This window comes from Peromyscus maniculatus, chromosome 14 (genome assembly GCF_049852395.1).
Source record: "Peromyscus maniculatus bairdii isolate BWxNUB_F1_BW_parent chromosome 14, HU_Pman_BW_mat_3.1, whole genome shotgun sequence".
Taxonomy (NCBI): domain Eukaryota; kingdom Metazoa; phylum Chordata; class Mammalia; order Rodentia; family Cricetidae; genus Peromyscus; species Peromyscus maniculatus.
Window position 1 is genome coordinate 73,729,566 of NC_134865.1, and position 23,123 is coordinate 73,752,688.

General features: G+C 48.9%; 1 protein-coding gene across 1 annotated transcript in view; it reads left to right on the forward strand.

Annotated features, from left to right (window-relative positions):
• The window catches only part of Rin3 (Ras and Rab interactor 3), a 113,048-nt gene that overhangs the window by 15,856 nt on the left and 74,069 nt on the right, over positions 1–23,123 (forward strand). The window contains exon 2 of the mRNA XM_006990889.4: positions 15,003–15,210. Within this exon, the coding sequence (XP_006990951.2) occupies positions 15,003–15,210 (208 nt within the window). The remainder of the gene's footprint in view (positions 1–15,002; positions 15,211–23,123) is intronic.

A 23,123-nucleotide genomic window follows, 5' to 3' on the forward strand; every position in this document is an offset into this window, starting at 1 on the left:
TGGCCCAGTCTTTCCCTGGCACTGTCAGGGTGTCCAAGGTGCTCCTAGGCACTGAGCCGCTCCCCCTGTCCCCCCCCCCCGCCCCCTCTCCCCGCCCCCCCGCCTGCCCAATTCTGCCCTGTGTCACACAAGAAACCCCGACAGGCAAGTAGCAAGTAAGTCTGGAAGGCTTGTTCCTGGGTCTCCATTCTTTCACTTGTGTGTGTGTGTGTGTGTGTGTGTGTGTGTGTGTGTGTGTGTGTATACACACATCACATATATGTGCCCTGTATGTGGAGATCTGAGGACAACCCTGGGCTTAGGAGCCTTCTGCTTTTGGCTTGAGATAGGGTCTCTCATTGGCCTGAAATTTCACCAAGTGGGCTAAGTCCACCTCCATCTCCCATCTCACCATCTCTTAGATCACAAACACGCACCACTGCACCCAGCTTCTTATGTGGGTTCTAGGGTTCTATGTCTACCTTTTTTTTTTTTTTTCCTGAGGCAAACCCTTTGCTGACTGAGCTTCCCTCGGCCCTATTTTTCTACCTTCGTAGTTTCCCGTTACTTTCTGATAACAGCAATTAGTATTAATATAAACATACAGAAGTGTAGTCTGTACAGAAAAGTAGAGAGGAGACAGAAATCTCTGGATCTTGATGTGAAGAAGCCCATGGTGCCTGGTGCTCTCCCCATGTAGAGCCAGGGCCGGGTTCCCCTCTCCTATGCCAGTGGGGGGGAGGGTATCTGTCTTCACGGTTATCCCTACAAGCGCTAGTCAGATTTTCAGCCTTTCCCTCTCCATCCTCCAACCCTCCCTCTCCTCCCTCCTCCCCTCCTCCCTGCTCCATTCTCAATACCCCACCACCACCACTCTGTTTAACAGAGAAACTCAGGACATACTCTCTTCTGTCTGTCTGTCATTAGCCACATCCAGTCATTCTTCCATAGCAGTACATAGCCTCCTCCGTTTTTTGTTGTTGTTGTTGTTGTTGTTTGTTTTTGTTTTGTTTTTCAGTTGCATAATTTGCCCCTCATTTCTCTGATCCCTTACCAATGGGCACGTAGGTTGTTTCCAGTCATTTCTCCTGTACAGACAATGCTCCCATGACTCCAGGGAATAGTGGTTGTTCCAGGAATCATTTTGCACATGGCAGCTCCATCTGTGAAGATGACTCTTCACAGCTGCTAGGTTAAAGGGCCTGTGTGTCTGCAATTGTGTTATAAGTTAAAAAAGTTAACCCTCCATGGAAGCTGTACTGCCCAACATTCTGGCCAGCTAAATGGACCGTAGGAACTTTTTTAATGGCTGTCTATTATTTCAGCATGTGCTAAGTTTAGCATCTAAAGTTGCTTTCTCTGTAGATCAAGTATGGATGGATATTGCCAGTTGCCTATAATGCTGATGTGTCTTCATACATCATTCTTTTTTCCTTCTTCACCTCTGCTCTGTGCTGGACCAAGGTTGTAGACAACCTCAGCACCAAAACACAGACTGGGAAGGAGAGGTGCTCTGCATGGATGGGGTGTGACACCTTCACAATTTGATTTTTTTCCCATTTTCCTCAACTGTGAATCATGCCACAGGAAACACATTTGCATTCTTGAGAGAGCTCTTTGACGTAGATTCTAAAAGAAAAATGGCCTACCATAGATACACTTAGCCCAAAGAGGACTGAGCTCTGTGAGTGGGACTGTATGGTGCTGCTCAGCTGCACATGGGGAATCCTCCTAAGGAGAACTTGGCTTTCTTGGAGTTTCCAGCCACCTTTGTTATATCCCTAACCCACAGTGTAGTCATGTGACTCAAAATCAAAAAAGACAGCAGGATGACATGGAAGGTCCTCCATCTGCCCCCTCTGGGCACCTCTTGACCACCTTTCTCTCTGTCCCTGCACAGGTATCCTGAGATCATCCTGATAAAAGTGTGTAGCACACATGCCCAGGGCTTGTCCCTGCCATAGGGACTTGGGTCCTGTGCCTTTGAGGTTTTTAACTTCAGTCCTGGCCAATACATGGATCACTGAATCCTGCCTTCTCCATACCTTCTCTATATCTAGTGACATTTCTTGGTGTCTCTTTGGGGTGGGTGCAGGATGCCAGCTGCCTTTTGTTTTAAAGATTTATTTTGTTTTTAGTTGTGTATGTTTATGTCTGTGTCTGTGTGTCTGTGTGTAAGTATATGCACATGTGAGTGCTAGTGCATAAAGTCCAAAAGAGGTGTCAGGTTCCCTGGAACTGGAGTTACAGCTGGTTGTGAGCCACCCAGTGTGGGTGCTTGGAACAAAACTCGGGTTCTCTGCAAGAGCAGTACATGTTTTAATAACTGAGCCATCTCTCCAGCCTGCTGGCTGCAATGCTTACTTCAATAGTATTATGCTTAGCCTAGAATTGGATATAATGGATGGGTGGATGGATCGGTGGGTGGTACCAATATTATTGGGCATCGCTTTCACTGAAGCACAGCGTCAAGCTCTTAGAACCAGTATACAAAGTGCTCAGGCTCCCACCCCCACTTAAATACATGTGCAGAGAGGCAAAGACAGGAGCTGTCACGTGCATAGGCCACCCAGCTGGAACTCTTTCTGCAGGCTTCCTGGTTTTCAAGCTCACATCCTCAGCAAGTTAGTTTTTTGTGATTTTAGTATACACTATGGCCATCTAGGAAGAGGGAATCTTAGTTGAGATAATACCTCTCTTTTAGTTACTTTTTCATTGCTATGACAAAATACCATGACTAAGGCAACTATAGAAGAATGTGTTTATTGGAGGATGTGAGTCTGTGGCAGGCAGGCAGGCAAGATGCTGGAGCAGCAGCTAAGAGCTTACGTCTTATTCCCAAATTGGAGGCAGAGAAAGAGAGCTAACTGGGAATGGCATGGGCTTTTGAAACCTCAAAGCCCACCCCCAGTTTCATAGCTCCTCTAACAAAGCCACGCCTCTTAATCTTTCCCAAACGGTTCTACCAACTGGAGACCAAGCATTCAAATATGAGCCCATAGGAGCCATTCTCATTAAAACCACCACAACCTCCATCAGATTGGCCTGTAGACAAGTCTGTGTGGCATTTTGTAAACAGACATTTCTCTCCCGATTGCCTATTCCCAAATACCTGGCAGCTGCTTCCCAAATAATTGACTCAGAGCTTAATATAAACTATAAATGCTCAACCAATAGCTCAGGCTTATTACTAACTAGCTCTTACATTTTAATTTAACCCATATTCCTTATTAATGCTCTGTCACATGGCAGTACCTTTATTAGCATGGCACATTCATCTCCTGCTCCCTCTGCATCTAGCTGGCGACTCCTGACTCCGCCCTTCTTCTTCCCATCATCCTTAGTTTGGTTGCCCTGCCTATACTTCCTGCCTGGCTACTGGCCAATCAGTGCTTTATTAAACCAGTTTGAGTGACAAATCTTTATAGTATACAAGAGGATTATTTCATAGCAGCATTTTGTTGATCAGTGATTAATGTGGGAGGCCCCAGCCCACTATGGGTGGTGCCACCCCTGGGCAGGTGGGTCTGGGGTGTAGCTGAAGTTTTCCTGTGTCCCACCTGACCTGCAGTCAGGACAAATCTCTCTCACCCACCAGTCCCGTAGCCACTCGGACCTAAATAAATACACAGAAGCTTATATTAATTAAAACTGCTCAGCCATTAGCTTAGGCTTACCACTGACTAGCTCTTACACTTAAACTCAGCCCATTTTGTTAATCTATATGTTGCCATGTGTTCCGTGGATTTACCTGTGTGCCATTACATGCTGCTCCCTGATTGGTGGGCTGGTGTCTCCTGACTCAGCCTTCCTCTTTTCCAGAACTCACCTTGTCTGTTTATCCTGTCTATACTTCCTGCCTGACTACTAGCCAATCAGCTTTTTATTTATCAACCAATCAGAGCAACACATTCACAGCATACAGAAAGACATTCCCCCATCACTGGGGTACGTAAGACAGCAGGCTGAGCAAGCCAGGGAGAGCAAGCCAGTATGCAAGCAGCTTTCCTCCATGGCTTCTGCCTCTGCTCCTAGTTTGGTTCGTGCCCTGACTTCCCTCTATGATGGGCTGTAATCTGGACCTGTAAGTCAGATAAACCATTTCCTCCCCCAAGTCAGTTTTGGTCAGCATTTTATTACAGCAATAGAAAACAAATAAGAGCATACCCTAGGGACCAAGCAACACACCCCTGGTCATACCGATGGCCAAGAACTGGTACAATCACCTGCAAACTGGAACCCGATGGGAGTAGACAGTCCCATCCAAGACTCAGGGAGTGGGGGCAGGGTAGTAGGCTGGGCCTACTCAGGTCAAACATTAGCAGGAAGGAATCCTGTGATCCAGAGGAAGTACTGAAGGAAGACAGAGGGACCCAAATCAGGTGAGTGGGTGTCTAGGGCCCAAGGTGAAAAGAAAGCAGTCAGGGATGGAGACATAGAGGACATGGCACAGTGAGCAGGTCAGAGCATCTGAGAAGCAGGTTTAGGGCTGGCCTATCCTAGTGGAGGCTGCCATCCAAAGAGCCTTAGCAATGCCTCTGTGGTCTCTGTGGGGCCCGTGTGTGTGTGTGTGTGTGTGTGTGTGTGTGTGTGTGTGTGTGTGTGTGTGAGAGAGAGAGAGAGAGAGAGAATGGGGGCACAGTGAGTGTGAGTCCAGAGGGAACGCTGGAACCCATGGTAGATTCAGGAAGGCAGGGCCGGGAACTGGGCTGTGACTATTGACTCAGGAGAGACGAAGGCCTCTGTAGGTAGACACAGAACGCATGAAGGCTTCTGACTTGCCAGACCCCTTGATGTGGCCTGTGACGTATGACCTGAGGTGACCTGGTCTGCTCTCATTATTTCCGGGGGCCGGAAGACCTGCTTGAGCTGACTTCCCTTCTAAGAGGCTGTGGGCAGCCTGCAGAACTGGCCAGTGCTGGGCAAAACTGTGGAGGGCCTATCTTACCATACAAGGCTTTCAGTGTTAGGAGAAGGAGAGATCCATGAAACATGGGTTCTGGTCACTGCCTGTGGGTACTGGCCTGCACCTCCAACAGTCATGCCACCCTGGGAACAGGCTGCAGGTGTCTGTGGAACAGGGGTGAAAGAGGTCTGAAGCCAGCTACTTCTCCTCTAGCCCACAGGCCCCCGAGCTCTGCTATTGGTCCTGCTTCTCTGCAGCCTGGGCCAGACGGGGAAAGAGACAGCAGCTGCGGCTGAGTAGTGCACACTCAGGGGAAAGGATCTGGCAGGAGAGGCGAGGCTGGCCTGGCCTCCTGCCTCTTCTGTGCTGTCTTCTGGGGCAGGGCCAGCCCAGCTAGAAAGAGAAGCCTTCGGAGGCCCACAGCCAAGGGTCAGATGAGTCATAGAGACAGGGAATTTGCAGGGCTGGAAGGACCTTTAGTGTTTGGCCTGCGAGAGAGGCCCAGTCAGTATATAGAGCAGCAGGCACAGCTGTTCTCCCGCATGGAGCACCCCACAGACATCATTAGTTGATCCCCCACGTTCTTGCTCTGTGGTGCCCTCAGCATAACTGTCTGAGTATTGCCAAGCAGCTGGGGTTCATGTGGGGAAATTCAACCTACCAGGCATCTGAGCTTGAGCCCAACCCTCTTGTTTTCCTGAAGAGGCTGCTGAATTGAGAGATGGGGGAGGAGAGGTGCCTGGTCCACGATCAGACTCCATGCCCAATGCCATCCCTGTTCTGCCGACAACAGCATTTGTTATGAAGTCCTCAACTCATGAGTCCTTGTCTCCCTCCATTTCTACAGTCTAACTCCACCCTCGGACAAGTTAATCTGCTACAATTTCTCCAATTATTGATCTGTAGAAAACTGATGCTTGCTACCTTAGGTCTTATTAACAAGAGTTAACTGGATAGAATGTGGTCTGTCCGTAGAAAGCAATGCTGTCTGTCCATAAGAAACAAAAGGTTGCTAGAGAAGCCCTGATAAGCTCCACCAGTCACCACAAGGATGGGGGTGGACCTCAAGAACGTTCTGCAAAGTGGAAGAAACTAACCAGTGCCCAGGTCCACTTACAGGAAATACCCAGACTAGCCGAGTCTCTAAGGAGAGAACAAATGAGTGGTAGTTGGTGATGGGGGATGGGGACTGACCAGTGGCTAACATGTTCTAAGACTAGTTGTGGTGATGGCCGCCCAGCTGTGACAATAGTAAAAACCATGGAGTCAGATACTCTTAGAACTATTTCAAAAGTGACGGCTTGGTCAGCATATTTCTAGAGGTGGTGTGTGCCAGCGTGTGGCTTGGTGTCTGTCTGGAAGAAGCAGCTGACAGATGTTCCTACTGAGTGCTTCGTGGCAAAGGGACTGCTCAGCCTGGCTGGTACAGATCCTAGAGAAGGAGGTGCTGTGGTGGTTAGTGAAGAAGCTGCTGTGGCCTATGGCAAGGCAGAATAGAGCCAGGTGGGGAATCCAAGCAGAGATATAGGTAGAAGGAAGGCGGAGTCGAGAGAGACACTGAGCGCTGCTGGGGGTTAAGGGGGGGGGGCAAGATGTAATGGAACACAGGTAACACCACAAAGCCATGTGGCAAAACACAGATTAATAGAAATGTGTTGAATTAAGTTGTAAGAGCTAGTTAATGATAAGCCAAACAGTGTGTAACTCATATAAGCCTCTGCGTGTTTATTTGAGACTAAACAGCTATAGGACCAGGAAGGACACAGGAAAACTTCCGTCTACAGAGAGGTGTACATTTTGTCATCACAAAGTTGGGGGGGGGGTGCTATATAGGGGCAAGAGGTTGTCACCACAGCCCTGCAAAGTGCAGAAAAAAGCAAGAGCCTCTCGATGAATCTAGAGCTCACCAGTTGGCTAGACTGGCTGGCCAACCAGCCCTGATCCTCAGCACTGGGATTACAGATGCACATTGCCACAGCCAGCTCAATCCTTGTGTTTACAGCAAGCACTTTATCAACTGAGCCATCTCCCCAGCCCTCACCCTGCTCACCTCTGTCCTAGTAGGACTTACTCCCCAACACTGCCTATTGTCACTAAGTCTCGACTCCCTCCTGACACTGGTTGGAGGGCCTCATCTCAATAGCAGTAGCTATTTGCTCTGTCAGTGATGGACTGAACTCTTGGCTCTGCTGTCTCCTTTAGTTCTTACCTCACCACTAAGGTAGGTGACATGGTCTCCCTGTTTTACCAAAGACTGCTCACAGGATGCAGTGGCCCCAGAATGAGGCTCTATCCTTTCCCTGAGACTGTAACCTGCCTTATGCTACTGTGAACATCCTAAACCCAGGCTTTTGGGTCTGATGACCTTCAGTATCGGCTGCTGCTCTTTGCCCAAAGTCCTGTAGCTGCCACAGGAGAGCGGAACAGTTCCCAATGGCCTTCATGGCCTTCTGCTATGATGTCCTAGAGGTGGCTGCCCAAGCTGCTCCCTAAAAATGCCTGGACCCCAAGTCTCTGGGTGGCCATAGACTGCCCTCCCAGGGTGAGCTCTCCAATTCCTTCCTAACATGGACGTGCAGGCTTCTGACCTGACTCCGAAGCTCTGACAAGGCAACGCACAGATGTCTTCTGCATGGAAACCAAGAATTGCTGTTGAGATTGAGCTGCCTGGGAAGGTAGTGAGACTCTGTTCCTCCCATCACATGGGGTGGAGGGCTTATGCCAGCAGAAGCAAAAGGCTTGGGTTCCTCAGACTACTTTCCCCAGCACCTCAGAGAAGGGGGTACAAGCACATGGGCTTTTTTGTTATTTCAAACAAATATTGGCGCACAGGGCTGGTGGGGTGGCTCAGCAGGTAAAACACACTGCTGCCAAGCCTGACAGCCCTGACCTTGATCACCAGGACCCACATGGGAAAAGGAAAGAACCAGCCAGCCTCTCACAAGTTACTACCCTCTGACCTCCATGCTTATGTTGTGGCACCTGAGCTCCACAGCCACGCATACTGAATAAAAGTAATTTAAAAGTTAGAACTATTCCAAGTCCAGAGAAACCTACAGAGAACTCTGCGATGCCCTGTGTAGCTGCAATCCAGCTTGTAACATCCCATGTGTTACCACATCTGCCTTGAGTCTTTCTTTTTTAGTAGTCTTAGAACTCTGGTCGAAGTGAGCACCCTCACACCCCACCCCCGCTGCCAGGGAACACCCTCACCTCCCTACTGGGGAGCACCCTCACCCACACTGGTGAACTGTGGCCACAGAGGAGACATACAGCTGTCGTGAATGCTTTTGGACTCAGTAGTTTGCTTATTGCTCTCCATATTCTGGTGTTTTCGTTTGTTTGATTTTAGGACTTTCTCTTTGGGCTTCATCCCAGACTCCTGGGGTAGCTGCAGGAACAGAACAAAGAATTCCTGTGGCAGCTCCTCTCTCATCGATGTGAACACTCTGTCTCCCTTCTCCTCCTCCCCTCTTCTTCCCTGACTCAGTAGAACATGACGTTTCGGGCCTTGTTTTTGTTGTTGTTTGGTTTTGTTTTGCCTTATAGATCTCAGTGACTTATTCTCAGAGCTGAGGACATACGTCCCTTTCTCCTCTGCCCCAGGGATGAAATGGGAAATGAGCACCAGTTACATAGTCTTTGTGCATGTGTGTGTGTGTGGGGGGGGGGGGTCAGTTGCCTTGTGTTGCTGAAGATTGCTGGAAGTTTATCTTATAGAGTTATAGATTTATCTTCTAGATTGGTACTTTTTGAGGGATACACATGGTGTGTGTAGGTGTAGTATATGTGAGCAGGTGATGTGTATCTGTTCATGTGTGCATCCATGCATGCTAATATGGCGACCAGAGGTTGATGCTGGATGTCTTTGTCCATCATTCACTACCTTATTTTTTGAGACTGATCTGTCACCGAACCTAGAGCTTGCCATTTGGTTAGACCGCTGGCCAGCCAACTCCAAGGATCCTCCCATGTCTGCCCCTCCCTCCAGCACTAGATTACAGACACATGTTCTCACACTTGTCTTTTGTATGTGTGTTGGGGATCTGAACTCAGGTCCCCCTGCTTGCACAAAAAGCATGTTACCTACAGCCAGCATCCCGCCCTGAAATCTGCTTTCTCCCATTTTTTTAATTGGTACATACTACAGCAGTGGTGGCCTTTGTCACCATCTCCAGCAAAGGGGGGTGCTGGGAAGTGTGACAGCGTCTCACATCTCAGATCTAACAGATTGTCATGTGAGGGGGCACAACCTTCCATTCTTAGGGTACGTCCCGCCAGCCCCCATGCTTGCCTAGCTTTTAGGTCCTGAGAAATGGTCCTCCTTAGCTGCTGTTTTGTTTCACAGTAAGTGAGGCACAGTGGGCATGAGGAATGGGTGGATCTGGGAGCGATGAACAGGCAAGTGACCGAAAAGTGTAGGTACTTCTGGGAGAAGCACATGTGACCGCCAACGTTGTTACCCAGCAAGAGCTAGCTGAACTGTTCCCATGGGCCAGACATCACCAACCCCATGGAGCAGATGAGAAAACCGTGGGTTTAAAATGATTTTCATCGTAGAAGCAATGTGTAATCATTATGATTTGATCCACCCCCCTGCATGTCTCAGAACTGTCTATAATGATGCCTTCCATGGCCGTCTGCAAATTATATTCCTTGTGCATATTTATATGTCTCTGTATGTATCTGTTCCCAAATAAGATTTAAAAAAAAAATTTATTGAATTTTCTTTGCCAGCTACTATAAAGATATGCAAATGTGGAATTTTTTTTTTTAAAAAAAAACACCTTTTTCTAAAGTTAAAGATTTTAACTTGTAAAAAAAACCCCTCTTTTTATTGCATTGATCATTTAATTATTTATTACATGTGGGGTTATGTGTACTATGAGGTACGTGTGAGGTCAGAGGACAAGTTGTAAGAGTCAGTTCTCTCCTTCCACCATGTGGGTCCTGGGGATCAAACACAGATCTTCAGGCTTGGCAGCAAGCCCTTTACTCACTGAGCCGTCTCATTGACCCAATTTGGGGGAACTAGTGCAATGGTTAGAAACAGATTCCAGAGCCTGACCCGAGGCTGTCTCATCTTAGGACCCTTAACTTGATCCCACCTGCAAAGACCCTCTCTCCAAGTCTCCTACATGGGCACTGGGGTTGAGATTTAGACTCTTTGAGGCACTCAGCTCAGCCTGTGCAGCAGGTGTGAGGGTCACAGAGAGTTCACATCACCTCTGTGAAGCTCTTCCTGCCTTCTTTCTCTGCGGAGTCCTGTGCAGAGTGTTCGGGCCTTGCCAGAAGTCATGATGATAGGTGGGGTGACATGGCTTATTTCCTAGACCTTCCATCTCTCAAACCCCCCACTTTCTGTCCAAGTCTACACAAGAGGTCTCAGTTCTCCCAGTAACGCTTCCAGGAGCTCACCAGGCAACCAAAGCCTCTGGCTCTTGGCCAGGAAACTTCTGCGCTCTCCTCCAGGCGGGTGGTAGCCAGCCAGCACCCAGGCTGCTAACCCCACTGCTCTGTCTTCTTCCCACTGAAGTTCATTAGGCCTGTGACAGGGCCCATTCCTTCTTCCAGAGCTGCTCAGAACATCCCGGAGAAGCTGGGTGCCGAGGTACACTGTGGACTTCTTGAGCAACTGACCACAGGCACACGGAGGCAGCAGAGTGTCCCTGGGCAGCTGTGGGAGGGGAAGGCTATGAGGCCACTAAAGCCATTGCTTGAGCCACACACCGGAGGAGCATCTGCCTTGGAGGGCTTCTCTTTGAGGCAGAGCTCCTTTGTAACCCCTGGCCTAGTTCCTTCATGCTGTCAACTCCATTCATGATGGCCCCGTCACTGTCACATGTCACGCCTGCTTGCTTCTTTATCTACAATCAAAGATCTCAGGGTACAGCGGCTGCAGCATCTGCTGTCAGGACGGAGGGCGTGGGTGTCAGAGTCTCTGCTCTGCCAACCGATGACAGGCACAGTGCCAGGAGGGTTCAGCCACCACCACTGACAGCAGGAGTCACAGCCACAGGCAAAGCCCAGAGTGGGCCAGCTCAGCATGTGCGATCACACCTCTTCCCTGTGGACAGTTGAGAACTCAGGTTTCCCTGTGTCATCTGTCTCTAGCTTGGTTATGGCAGATACCGTGGGGCTTTGTCCCTTGGTTCCTGTCACTCTTCCAACCTAGTATGAAGTCCACACCTCCCTGAGGCCTTGGTGTCTCCAACTTCTATACCTTGCCAGGAGACAAGGACTGTGGCCTTTGACATCTTACAGAGTCCTCTAGGCAAAAAAAAAAAAAAAAAAAAAAAAAAAAAAAAAAAAAAAAAAAAAAAAAAAAAAAAAACACCACCCTAAGGGCTCCGAGCCAGCCTCTGTCATGTTCACACTCAGCATGGACCCCGAGGAACCTCAAGGAGCTAACTTTCTGGAAAGCATCTTTGGAGCCCATGTTGGGCTGACCCATGGTTCTTGTCACGGCCAGCTGTGTGGACCGCCCTGGCCTTGCCTCTTCATCCACCAGCTGCACTTAGGGCATGAGAAGAGTCCTCCCTGTAGTTTTCTTGATCAAGAAACTTGGATTCTCTTGGCAACTGTGTTTGCGTTCATGCCAGGCTGCATGTTTCCTGTACACTTGAACTCATGGGTTGCCACCAGAGCCAGAAGTCTCGGACAGCAGCACACAGAGGTGAGCACCGTTCACTCCAGTCAAACGTGCCGGAAGTCCTCACATGAAGTCCGCACACAATAGGGGATTGCAGCAGATGGAGAAGAATGGCAGCTGGAGAGCGGAAGGATAGGAACACATTAGCTAGCTCTGCTGAATTACAGGAAACACTGTGCTAAATCTTCCACAGACTGCATCAGATCGGCACAGTCTTCCTGCCAAACAAAGACATTTTTTTAACAGTAATTAAACTGAAGCCCAGAGAGGTAAGATAATGAGCCTAAAGGCACACAGTGTGAATTCAGAACCAGGCTTCTGGTACAGCAATCAGGCTTCATTTGAATGGGCTTCACAGGATGTGAAGAATTTTATCTTAGTTTCCTGAAAAGGTAAAATTGAATGTTAAACATGCAGAAGAGTAGATTTTGTAGTGAACAGTCATATCTACCACTTACCCTTAATGTTTTCCCGTTTGCGTTATTACGTGCCTTCATCTATCTGAAAGTTCCCTTTGTTTTTTGTGCATTCCAGAGGAAGTTCTAGCCCTCCCTGAATATGTTAGCATATGGGTTGTTAACTACAGAGTTCAGTAGACGACCGCTCTCTGCAACTTTAGTATAAAATGGATGTGAACAAAGTAAACAAGCACACGGATGGAAGTATGCACTGTTTGAACTGTGCATTGACTCGTGGGATCTGTTTTCTTTGCCCGTGGCTTTGATGCAGTGTGGGCATTCGTGATTCACCCACGTGGCTATTCATCGGTGGATCTCTTTGTTGCTGGCTGCTCCCTTGTGTGGGGAGCCCAGCCTCTTCATCCTCCTTCTATCGATGGGTCCCTGGGCCAGTTTGGAGTTATTGTAAGTCAAGCTGCTGTGACCATTTCCTTACCCATCTTTTTACAGATGTGGGCTTTTGTTCCTTTGGGGAACATACTGAGGAGTGAGACCTGCCATGGAGACCATGTGTTCAGGTTGTGACAACTTGCCCTGTCATTTTCCAAAGTGGTTGTACCAATGTACATTTACACAAGCAAATCTGAGAGCCTTCTGGTACCTGAGCCATCCTCAGAAAAAATGGTGGGGGCGGTCCTTATTTCAATCTTCCGGTTGCACCACAGTGTCACCTTGCGGTTTTAATTTGCATGTCCCTAATAACCAAAGATTTCTAGCACCTTTTCACCTGCTTATTGGCCCATGTATGTTGTCTGTGGAGAATCTGTTCAGATCTTTTGACTTCCCTTTTTTAATTGACTTGCCTGTCACTCATGAAGTATGTGTTTTGCAAATATTCCCGTCCAGGTGGATGGGCAGAGGTGCATGTGTCTGGGTGCACATGCATAGTAGGTGCACATGTCTGTGGAGGGCAGAGGACAAACTCGGGTGTTCTTCAGACACCTTCCAACTTGTTTTTGGAGACAAAATGTGGTGGTTTTAATAAGAATGGCTCCCATGGGCTCATATATTTGTCATGCTTAGTCATTATGGAGTGGCACTACTTGAAAAGAATTAGGAGGTGTGGTCTTGTTGGAGTGGGTGTGGCCTTGTTGGGGGTTGAAGGAAATGTCACTGGGTGTGGGATTTGAGGTTCAAAAGCCCAAGCCAGGCCCAGTGCCCCTCTCTTCCTGCTGCCTGTGGATTCACACGTAGGGTGCTCAGCTGCTTCAACACCATGTCTGCCTGCATGCTGCCATGCTCCCTGCCATGGTGATAATGGACTGGACCTCTGAAACTATAAGCCAGCCCCAATTAAATGCTTTCCTTCATAAGAGTTGCTGTGCTCATGGTGTCCCATCACAGAAATAGTAACCCAAAGACACTAGATCTCTCACTGGCCTAGAACTTGCCAAGGAGGCTAGGCTGCCTGGTGAGGAAGCCCCAGATATCCACCTGTCTCTACCTCCTCAGTGCTAGAACTGCAAGTGCGTGCCACCATGCCCAGCTTTTTTTGTGGATTCTAGGTATCAAACTCAGATCTTATGCTTGCCTGGCAAATAACTTTACCTCCAGTCACCCCAGACCTGGGCAGAAGTTTTCAACTCTAATTCAACGATTTTTTTTTTTTTAAATACAGTAGTTGTTTTTGACATCTTGTCTCATATCTCTGTTTATCAGCTGCAGTGAGTCAAGAGCTCCATGGGAACTATAGGCAGACAGGCAGTTCAAGCAGGAGACTGGAGAAAGATATGTAGGTTCTATGGGGGGGGGGGGGGTGCTGGACAGCTGCCTTTCAGGGGGTCCTTTCAGGATGAGAATGCCTTGAATAATAGGGCACTGGCCTGAATTCTTTAGCAAGTGGGAGCCACAGAAGCTCTTGGAGCAAGGATGCACAGTGTTAGGACCACGTGACTCAAGCTAGTGTCTGGAACAGTTTCCACTTGGTCACCCGAGAGCAGCAGCCTACAACTCAGGATGCAGAGAGGAACGTGGGGGAGAGGGAGTGGAGCCACCTCCGCAGGTCTGCAAAGATCCCAGGCTTAGAAAGCCCAAGGTCCGTCCAGGGAACAGGGTTCAGAGGCTCCTCCCCTCAGCGCTGGGGTTCCAGGGGAGCTGCTTGAATACTCAGAGCCAAGGCTCCCAGTGACTACAGAACTCCTGGGGTCCCTTGCCTCTTCTAACTTCACCTTCCAAATTCACCCCTGTCACCCGCCCCCATCCCTGAAGTTCCTCCTGGACATCTCTCCCCCAGACACCTGCAGTTTTCAGTCTAAAGTGATTGTGTACTGGGGTCCTCCTTGGCCTTCCAGGCTCCGCCCCCGGCCCTTCCACTGCAGTTCTGCTGTCCAGTCTACCCCACCCACTACCTCCTTTCCATCTGAAATGCAAATGCCTAGATGGTTCATGGAGTCTCTCTCTCTCTCTCTCTCTCTCTCTCTCTCTCTCTCTCTCTCTCTCTCTCTCTCTCACCATTTTGCACACTGTGGTCACCTGTGCCTAGAATGCTCTCAGCCTATATTTTCAGTATGGACCAGTCCCTCTTAACCCAGTGACCAATGTGTGGCAAGTCACATTGGATGGTGCAGGTCTCTCTCATTCATGGTGGTAACTACATGGGTGTGGACAGGTCAAAATGGAGCTAGCAGTATACAAGCCATGTGTACATCTCATAGCCTCCCAGTTGTTCTTCAATTAAAAGGTTTCAAAACCCTTCTTCAGGATCTACTCAGATGCTGCCATGCTTCCTTGAGTCCAGCTGGGCTGAAGCTAGCCAGTGTGTCCACTCCGCTCCTATTATTATTAGTCCCTTCTTGCGCCTTAGCCGGCTGTTTCTGTGTGTGTCTTACTTGCTGTAATGATACATGCCTTAGGTGGAGACTTGTCTGTTGATATCATTCCCCAAAAGGGCCCTGGCCACATAGATGTTAAATGAGCAAATGGGGTTAATTCAATCCCTACTTGTTGTCCATCCTCCCATGGTCCTCCGAGGGATGCACTGACCATTTGATTCTATGTCCTGTCTCAGTCCTGTTTCAGATGCTGGCAAAGGAGAGGGAGAAGAAGATGAGGAGAAAGATGGCATGAGGCTTGGTTTGCCAACGACCGCAAAGAACTGCATCCCACGCCGGGGCATCAGTGTCCTGGAGAAGCTGGTGAAGACCTGCCCTGTGTGGCTGCAGCTAGGGCTAAGCCAGGCAGAGGCTGCCAGGATCCTGCAGCGGGAGAGCGCTGGGGTAAGTCAGCTCTGTCCACTCCATTGAGGCAGGTATAGCTGTGAGGAGCTCAGGATGCACCATGGCTCATCAGCAGATGCTCTGGAGTCAGGCTTTGGGGTGGACAAATGGCCTTAGGTTTCTGGGACTCATTTTTGTTTCTTTGAAATGGAAGCTTTAATATCTCCTCTCCATGTGCTGTTCCCAGGACATGGGAAGAGAGAGTGAACAGTAGATGGTGAATGGGTGAGTGGATGGGTGGGTGGATGGGTGGATGGGTGGATGGGTGGATGGGTGGATGGGTGGGTGGGTGGGTGGGTGGGTGGATGAGTGAATGCATGAGTGGGTGGATGGGTGGGTGGGCAGATGGGTGGGCGGATGGGTGGATAGGTGGGTGGGTGGATAGGTGGGTGGGTGGATAGGTGGGTGGGTGGATGGGTGGATAGGTGGGTGGGTGGATGGGTGGATGGGTGTGTGGGTGGATGGGTGGATGGGAACATGAATAGATGAGATGATGGCTGAGCAGACAGAGATGACCAGATGACAGTTGATAGAATGAGTCAGAGCACCTCCCCTGCTCCTGTCACCCCCACACATTTTCTCAAATGCTATTCCCTTTTGAAAACAGCATGTAATTTGTTTTAATTATAAAAGTGATCCATATATGCATTTGTTATTTAAAAAAAAAAACAAGCTGGACAGAAATGAACAAAATTGTCAGAAGTAAAATGTCTAATGAAGGCTTTTTCCACCTACTCAAGGCCAACTCACTCCCCAGAAGGCATTTTAAAAAGTTAAGGCAAAATACACATCACATCACATCACATCACATAAAAACAGACATTTAAAGTGTACCACAGGAATTTAGTATGCTGTGCATTAGTATGCAGCTACTGCCTCCATATGGTTCTGAGACATTCTCTTCAGCTCAAAAGACAGCCCTGTCTCCATTAAGCAGCGCCTATCCATTTCCCCCCTCCACCCCAGGATCCACTATACTTCCACAATCATTCTGAAAGAGACCAACATTGTATCCTTTGAGTCATCTTCCAGACAGTGCCCCACACCCTAGCAGCCATATTCCCCAAAGATTCACTGTGTCCGAGGCTCTCTCCCACTGTCTTCTCAGGAATGAGCCATGACCCCTAACTACCTAAGGCAACTATTGCTGCAAACAGAGGGGAGTTTCTGTCCACTAGTAACTCCCAAATACCCAGCAGCCACTTCCCAAATTACCACACAGAGGCTTATATTAATTATAAAAGCTTGGCCAGGGGTTAGGGATTTAGATCAGTGGTAGAGCCCTTGCCTAGCAAGCACAAGGCCCTGGGTCCGGTCCTCAGCTCTGGGGGGGGGGGAGCTTGGCCAGTAGCTCAGGCTTATTACTAACTAACTCCTACCCTTAAATTAACCCATATTTCTGTTTATGCTCATGGCTTGTTACCTCATTTTTACATGTCCTACTTGCCTGGCAGTAGCTGGCTAGTGTCTCTGCTGATTCCACTTTCCTTCTTCCCATCATCCTCAGTTTGGCTTTCCTACCTAACTTCCTGCCCAGCTACCTGCCTGTCAGCTTTTTATTAACCAATGAGAGTGATACATATTCATAGTATAGAAAAGGTTTGTTCCATAGCATATTGCTACTACATCTCAGGAGTCACGGGGACTGAGTGGCAGAGCCAGGGTTTGAACCTGGGCTGTCCAGGGCTCCTAGAATCTATCTCACACTGTGTCTGATACTGGAGACTCTTGCTTCCTAGCTGTTCTCATCTGGGTGTGGCTTGTGGCACTTCTCTGTCTCCTGGGAGTCATCCTCCATCTAGAACATGGGGCTCAGATTCTCCCACCCCCCAAATATATTACATTCACAGAGCTGTCATTGGTGCCTGAAAACTGGGAAGACTGGAATCCAGGGGACCTCTAGCCAAGTCCCAGCCACCCTGCCACAGGGTGTAGGGCTGGGAAGGTGATAATATCCCTACCCCAGCCCATGGGTCAGCCTGAGTGTTCATAGATGCCTCTTTTCCCACAGGGGTGCACAGCAGGAAACGGGGGGGCAGGGAGATGCCATGGCCCAGAAAACAAACCCACTGTTTATTCCTCTCTCTCAAAAGGTTTCTAGTCCTTCAGTGACTGGGGCCCACACAGCAGGAACCCCCAGCAGCCTGCACCTTCCCCTGTGAGACAGGAGTCACTCCTCCATTCCTGTGAGGAGGCAGCTTAAAGGCAGGTCAAGGAGCAAGCTGGTGCCTGGTGTACTGTTCGTTGCTTTTTCTGTTGCTGTGACAAGCACTGTGATGGGTCCAGAGGAATTAAGAGTCTGTCATGGAGGAGAGATGGCAGGCGTGGCTACTGGAGTAGCCAGCTAAGAGTTAACATCTTGACCCACAAGCACAGAAGCAGAAAGAACGACCCAGACATAGGTAAAACTTGTTACTCTCACAGCCCACCCCAGTGGCATACTTCCTCCGGCAAGGCCACGCCTCCTGAACCTACCCAAACAGTGCCATCGGGTGGGGACCAAGTATTCAAATGCCTGACACTGTGGAGGGACATTTATCAGTCAGACCACCACAGCTGGCCATCAGGAAGGGTATGTCTAGAGTGTGTGAAGGAGGGTCTATAGTCAGTGAATAGTAAGGAACAGATCCACCCCACCCCACCCCACCCCCCATCTCTGGAAGAATATTGATGGGAGTCATACCACAAACTGGGGCGATAGAAGTTGTGGTCTTGTCAGAAGTATTTCTGTGGCCAGAGTTAGGCTCAGTGGTAGTGTGAATGCCATGTTTAGCAAGCACCCCGTTTTCCCCATACCATCCTTTCTTCAAAAAGCAAAGAAACTTGACATCTTCACAGAGCACCATCCCTGTGTTATCCAGATGTCACCTTGTCATTAGCAGGCTCTGCTTTTATCCTATTTCAAAAGCCACGAGGAGGCCTGAGTTGTTTTTTCAGTGCCAGCCTTTTAGAGCCATTGGTATCCAATAAAGAGTCCTCAAGAAGCCACAGAAAGCGAAAGAGGCTGGCAGAGGTTATTATATACACTGACTGAATCCCCCTGGAAAGTAGTGTGGAGTGTACACCTCAGGGCTCTGTCACCTGATGGTCTGGGAGCTTTGTGCTGTTCATCAGTCTATTACTATTATATGGGCTTGACAGTTCATTTTCCCATCCTTTCTCTCTGCCTGTTCTGTGAGAACAATCACCTGCCAAGAACAGCCCTGAGGTCAAGAGATGTGGAGCTGGCTACAGGAGGCAGGGCTAGAGTCTAGAAGTCTAGGGAAAGCCAGGGCTGGGTGGACAGCAAGGCTGCTAGTCCTGGGGTGTGAGGTCACCTGCCTCAGGTTATGAGGCTAGTGAGTGGTGGCCTACCTGGGGCAGAGTGGGGACTAGAGCAGCAAAGGAGAAACAGGAAGGAAGCAAACACAGTCACCTCATATCTCCATATTGCATCTGCACATTAACCGTGGATGGAAAATGTTTGTGGGGACAGTTACACTGAACAGTACAGACTCTAAATGATACAGCCTAACTCCTGTTCACACAGCATTGGGCTGGCTCCGAGTTGACAAAAGATCCCAGGAGGGTTTAGAGACTAGAGGAGGATGTGAGCAGGTTGTATAGAGATTCAGGTGTCTTAGCTGAGGACGGGGATGTGTTCTGAGAGGTGATCACTAGGCTATTTTATCATTGTTGAGCCAACGTCCCATAACATACTTACACAAGCTAAGATGGCCACTTGCCAATATTATCTGAACCTTGTAGCCATTTCTGTCAACTAGATATAATCAGCATCCCCCTTCCCAGATGAGGAAGTTGAAGTACAGAGATGTTGCCTAAAGTCACACAGCTAGGAGAGTGGGGCTGGAGAATATAGCTCAGTGAGTTCCAGGCCAGCCTGGACCACCATGTAAGACACTATTCCAAAGAAAAAGGAAAGAGAGGCACATGGTGTGATCTTCAAAGATGCTGGGAAAGCCCTTTGCTCAATATGCTTCCCACAGAACCAGTGCGATGATGTCATTATTTTGAAAAGCACAGACACCATGGGTGGTCCCTGTGCTTTAAGACAGCCCAGAGACCTCCTGGGTCCACCTCCTGAAGCATTGTGAGAGGCAGCCTTTGTCACGCCTCCAGCCAGCTCTCTTGCCCATCCCCAGTGTCTGTGTGACCTTGGCCACATCTACTTCCTTCCTCCGGACCTGCCTCTACTCCCAGCAGCCTCTTCTATGATAAGGACTTGGGAACACTGTGGCCCTTTTTAAAAGGAAAAAAAAAAGTCGTATGTATCCAGCAACAGAAAGTTGCCTTTATTCCTTCTGCACTCAGGCTGGTTTGTTGTTTCAGTTAGCATGGTTTTAGAGTTACGGAAAAGTTGCAAGCCCAGAACAGAGAGTGCCCTGTACCCTGAGAACAGAGCATGCCCTGTGCCCACCCACATGCAGGCCCTGCCGCTGACAGCAGCTAACCAACACTTGCCACAGTTTCTGTACCAGTCCTGGCACATCAGTGTCAGCTAAAGTCTGGGCTTGCTCTTGCCTGACGTCCTCTGTCGGCCCCAGGACCCTTTCCAGGACTCATATGCCATGCAGTCATCATAGCTCCTTTGACTCCTCTTGGTGGGGACAGTTAGTGAGATTTGAGGAGGACAGATGGGGCATTTAGCAGGATGTCCTCCATTGGAGTTTGTCAAGTGGTTAAGCATGAGTTGACAAGTCTCGGTGGAGTAACAGAGGCAAAGCTGGGACCAACCCATCATTCAAAGGTTCTGTGTTAGTCATGATTTTTGCTGCTGTGATGAATTCCCGAGAATTAAAAACCGATTAAAAGATGGAGGATTTACATGGGCTCATGGTTTGAGAAATGTAAGTTTGTATTTGGTTAACATTGCTGTAGACCTGAAGTGATGCTGAATGGCATGACAGAGAGCCAATGATGAGCAAAGCCCACCACCCTACAGTAGACAGGAAGTAACAGAGCAAAGCCCATCACCTCGTGGTGGACAGGAAGTGATGGAGCAAAGTCTATCAACTCATGGTGGACAGAAAGTGATGGAGCAAAGCTTATCAATTCATGGTGGACAGGAAGTGACAGAGCAAAGCCCATCACCTCATGGTGGACAGAACACACATAGCCAAACAGGAAGGACCTAGGGCCATATAAAGACCCGCCCCCAAATGACCTATGTCCTTTAGCCAAACCACATCTCCTAAGGTTTCCAGAGCTCTGAATTAGCACACTAAGTCAGAGACCTTGGCTTCAAGTCTTCAACACATGAATCTGTAGGGGGCATTTCCTATTCGAACCACAACAGATACCAAATAACAATGCAATTCGTCCTGGCGGCATTGGCTTTGCCTGCCCAGTTTGTGATGTCTCTCCACCTCAACCTCATTCTTGCCCTCCTCTTTCCCTAATCTTTGGAAGGAAAGTTGCTCTGCTGTAAGGAGGGGCATTACACCCTGCCTCCTGGATGACAGGGCTCCAGAAAAATTAGAGTTCTGCATAAGATGCATCTCTTTCCCCTTGTCTGCTTAATCATGCCCATCAATATGTAATCCTAAGACTAGTTTTATACTTTGGATGCAAACTAGTTTTCAACCTTGTGTGTGTACCCCTGCTATGGGGGCCAAAGGTCAACCTCAGGTGTTGTTTACCAGGTTGGTATTTATTTATTTATTTATTTATTTATTTATTTATTTATTTATTTATTTATTTATTTATTGAGAGTCTCATAGAACCTGGTCTCATTGTACCTTCAATAAGAAGGCAAGGCTAGGCCAGGCAGCAGTGGTGCACGCCTTTAATCCCAGCACTTGGGAGGCAGAGCCAGGCAGATCTCTGTGAGTTTGAGGCCTGCCTGGTCCATAGAGGGAGATACAGGACAGGCACCAAAACTACACGGAGAAACCCTGTCTCGGAAAACCAAAAAATAAAAGAAGGCAAGGCTAGCTGGCCAGTGAGCCCCAGAAATCCTGTGCTTGTGTCTGTCTCCTCAGCGCCGGGATTTAGTGTGTACCATCACCTTTTGCAAGGGTTCTGAGCCACAAACTCAGGTCCTAATGGCTTGATGGCTTGCAAGACAAGCGTTTTACCCACTAAGCTATCTACCTGGATCCTAATATGCAATTCTGTGGAAAGCTGTCCACAGAAGTCTCTCACATGGATTGTGACGGTTAGCTTTTGTCAGCCTGACACGATCTAGGGTCATCTGGGAAAGGGAATCTCAGTTGAGAAAATGGCTCTATCAGATTAGCTTATAGGCAGGTCCGAGGGGCATTTTCTTCTTGATGACTACTATGGGAGGCCCTAGGCCACTGGGGGTGATGCCACCTCTAGACAGGAGGCCCTAGGTTGTATAAGAAAGCAAGCAGAGCATGCTTGTGGGCAGTATTACTCCACAGTCTCTGCTTGGGTTCCTGAGTCCAGGTTCCAACCTCCAGTTCCTGCCATGACTTCCCTCCATAATGGACTGTGAGCGGTAAGATGAAATAAACCCTTTCCTCCCCAAGATACTTTTGGTCTCTGTGTTTGTCGCAGCAAATAGAAAGCAAACAAGGACATGGCTCTTGTGTCCCTTGGACCCCAGCACTCCACAGTCGTGAGTACAGATGTCCTTGCCTGCTTTCCGTTGGAGCACTTCCTTATTTTCTGGCCATACAAGATGCTGTTATCTTGTACACTCTCTGCCTCAGCCCAGGGACCAGCCACATCCTGTGTCTCCAAGGACTTCTGCTTCCTTTGATTAAGGAACTCTCCTAGAAGCCAAGGTCTGTGTGTGACCTAGATCTGTTATGACTGAATTGTCATCATTTCTAGGTTGAAAGACAGTTTTCACTTATTATTTATCTATTTTATGGAGGAGGGATGCACATGCCACAGTGGGAGTGTGGAGCTCAGAGAACAACTTGTAGAAGTTGGTTCTTTCCTTCCGCCATGTGGGTTTGGGGGATCAAACTCAGGTCATCAGGCTTGGTGGCAAGTGTTTTTCCCTGCTGAGCTATCTCGATAGCCCTTAAAAGGTAGTCTTCAATAAGAGAAGCCTCTGTGGTGGAGAGAGTTTAACTTAAGAGCTGTGGGAATGCATGTTGTCAGATGGACTGGCAGACGATGGTTTGGCAGATTGCAAGAGTGCTAATTCCATTCCGACAAGCTTCTTTGGTAATACAGGGAAGTCCTATTTCCCTCTGCATGGGATGAGGCTGAGAAAGGTGGCATTGGCAGTGGTTGGGAGGTTCAGTGGTCCCCTCTCTCGTCCTTGTGGCATCCCTGTGAACAGGGGCACACTCTCCATCCACACGTAGGAAACAGCCCTGCGAGGGGAACACATGGTCTGAGTTTGGCTCCCAATTGTGGTGTCTCATTTGGTTCCACCACTGGCTGCCTTCAGAGACCCAAAAAATTACAGCATCAGCCCCCCAGGCCAAATGCTTAGTCCTTTGGCTTGGCTTAAAAAGGAGGGATTCTTCCACCCAACATCCCCAGACGTGCTGGGTGATGGGTGGGGGCGCTCTGTGTGGGGCTGGGACATTTGGTCTCCCCCTCAGTGCTTGAGAAGCTAATCCATCCGTTGGCACCAAGTTGTGTTTCTCCTCTCTGAAAGAGAAGCCGTTGGCATGCTTTAAAAGCTCCCAAGGTGACTCCGAGCTGTGGCCAGCCTTGAGAAATGCTGCCTGGGCCTTACCATGGCCGAGTTGTAAGTCAGAGGAATGATAAGCCGCAGTTTCTCCATGTCTCATAAATGAATCTTGGTCAATGTGCCCTTCAGTCCATTTCTAGGTCTCTGATCTTCTGCATGCACTCCCCAGCTCTGTTGGGGTGGGAACCCTGGGGTGAGAGGTCCTTGGCTGCCAATGAACTACCACAGCTATATGAGCCCAGGATGGCCACTGGGCTGCCCATAGGCATGATGGGAAATTCCTCCAGCAGCA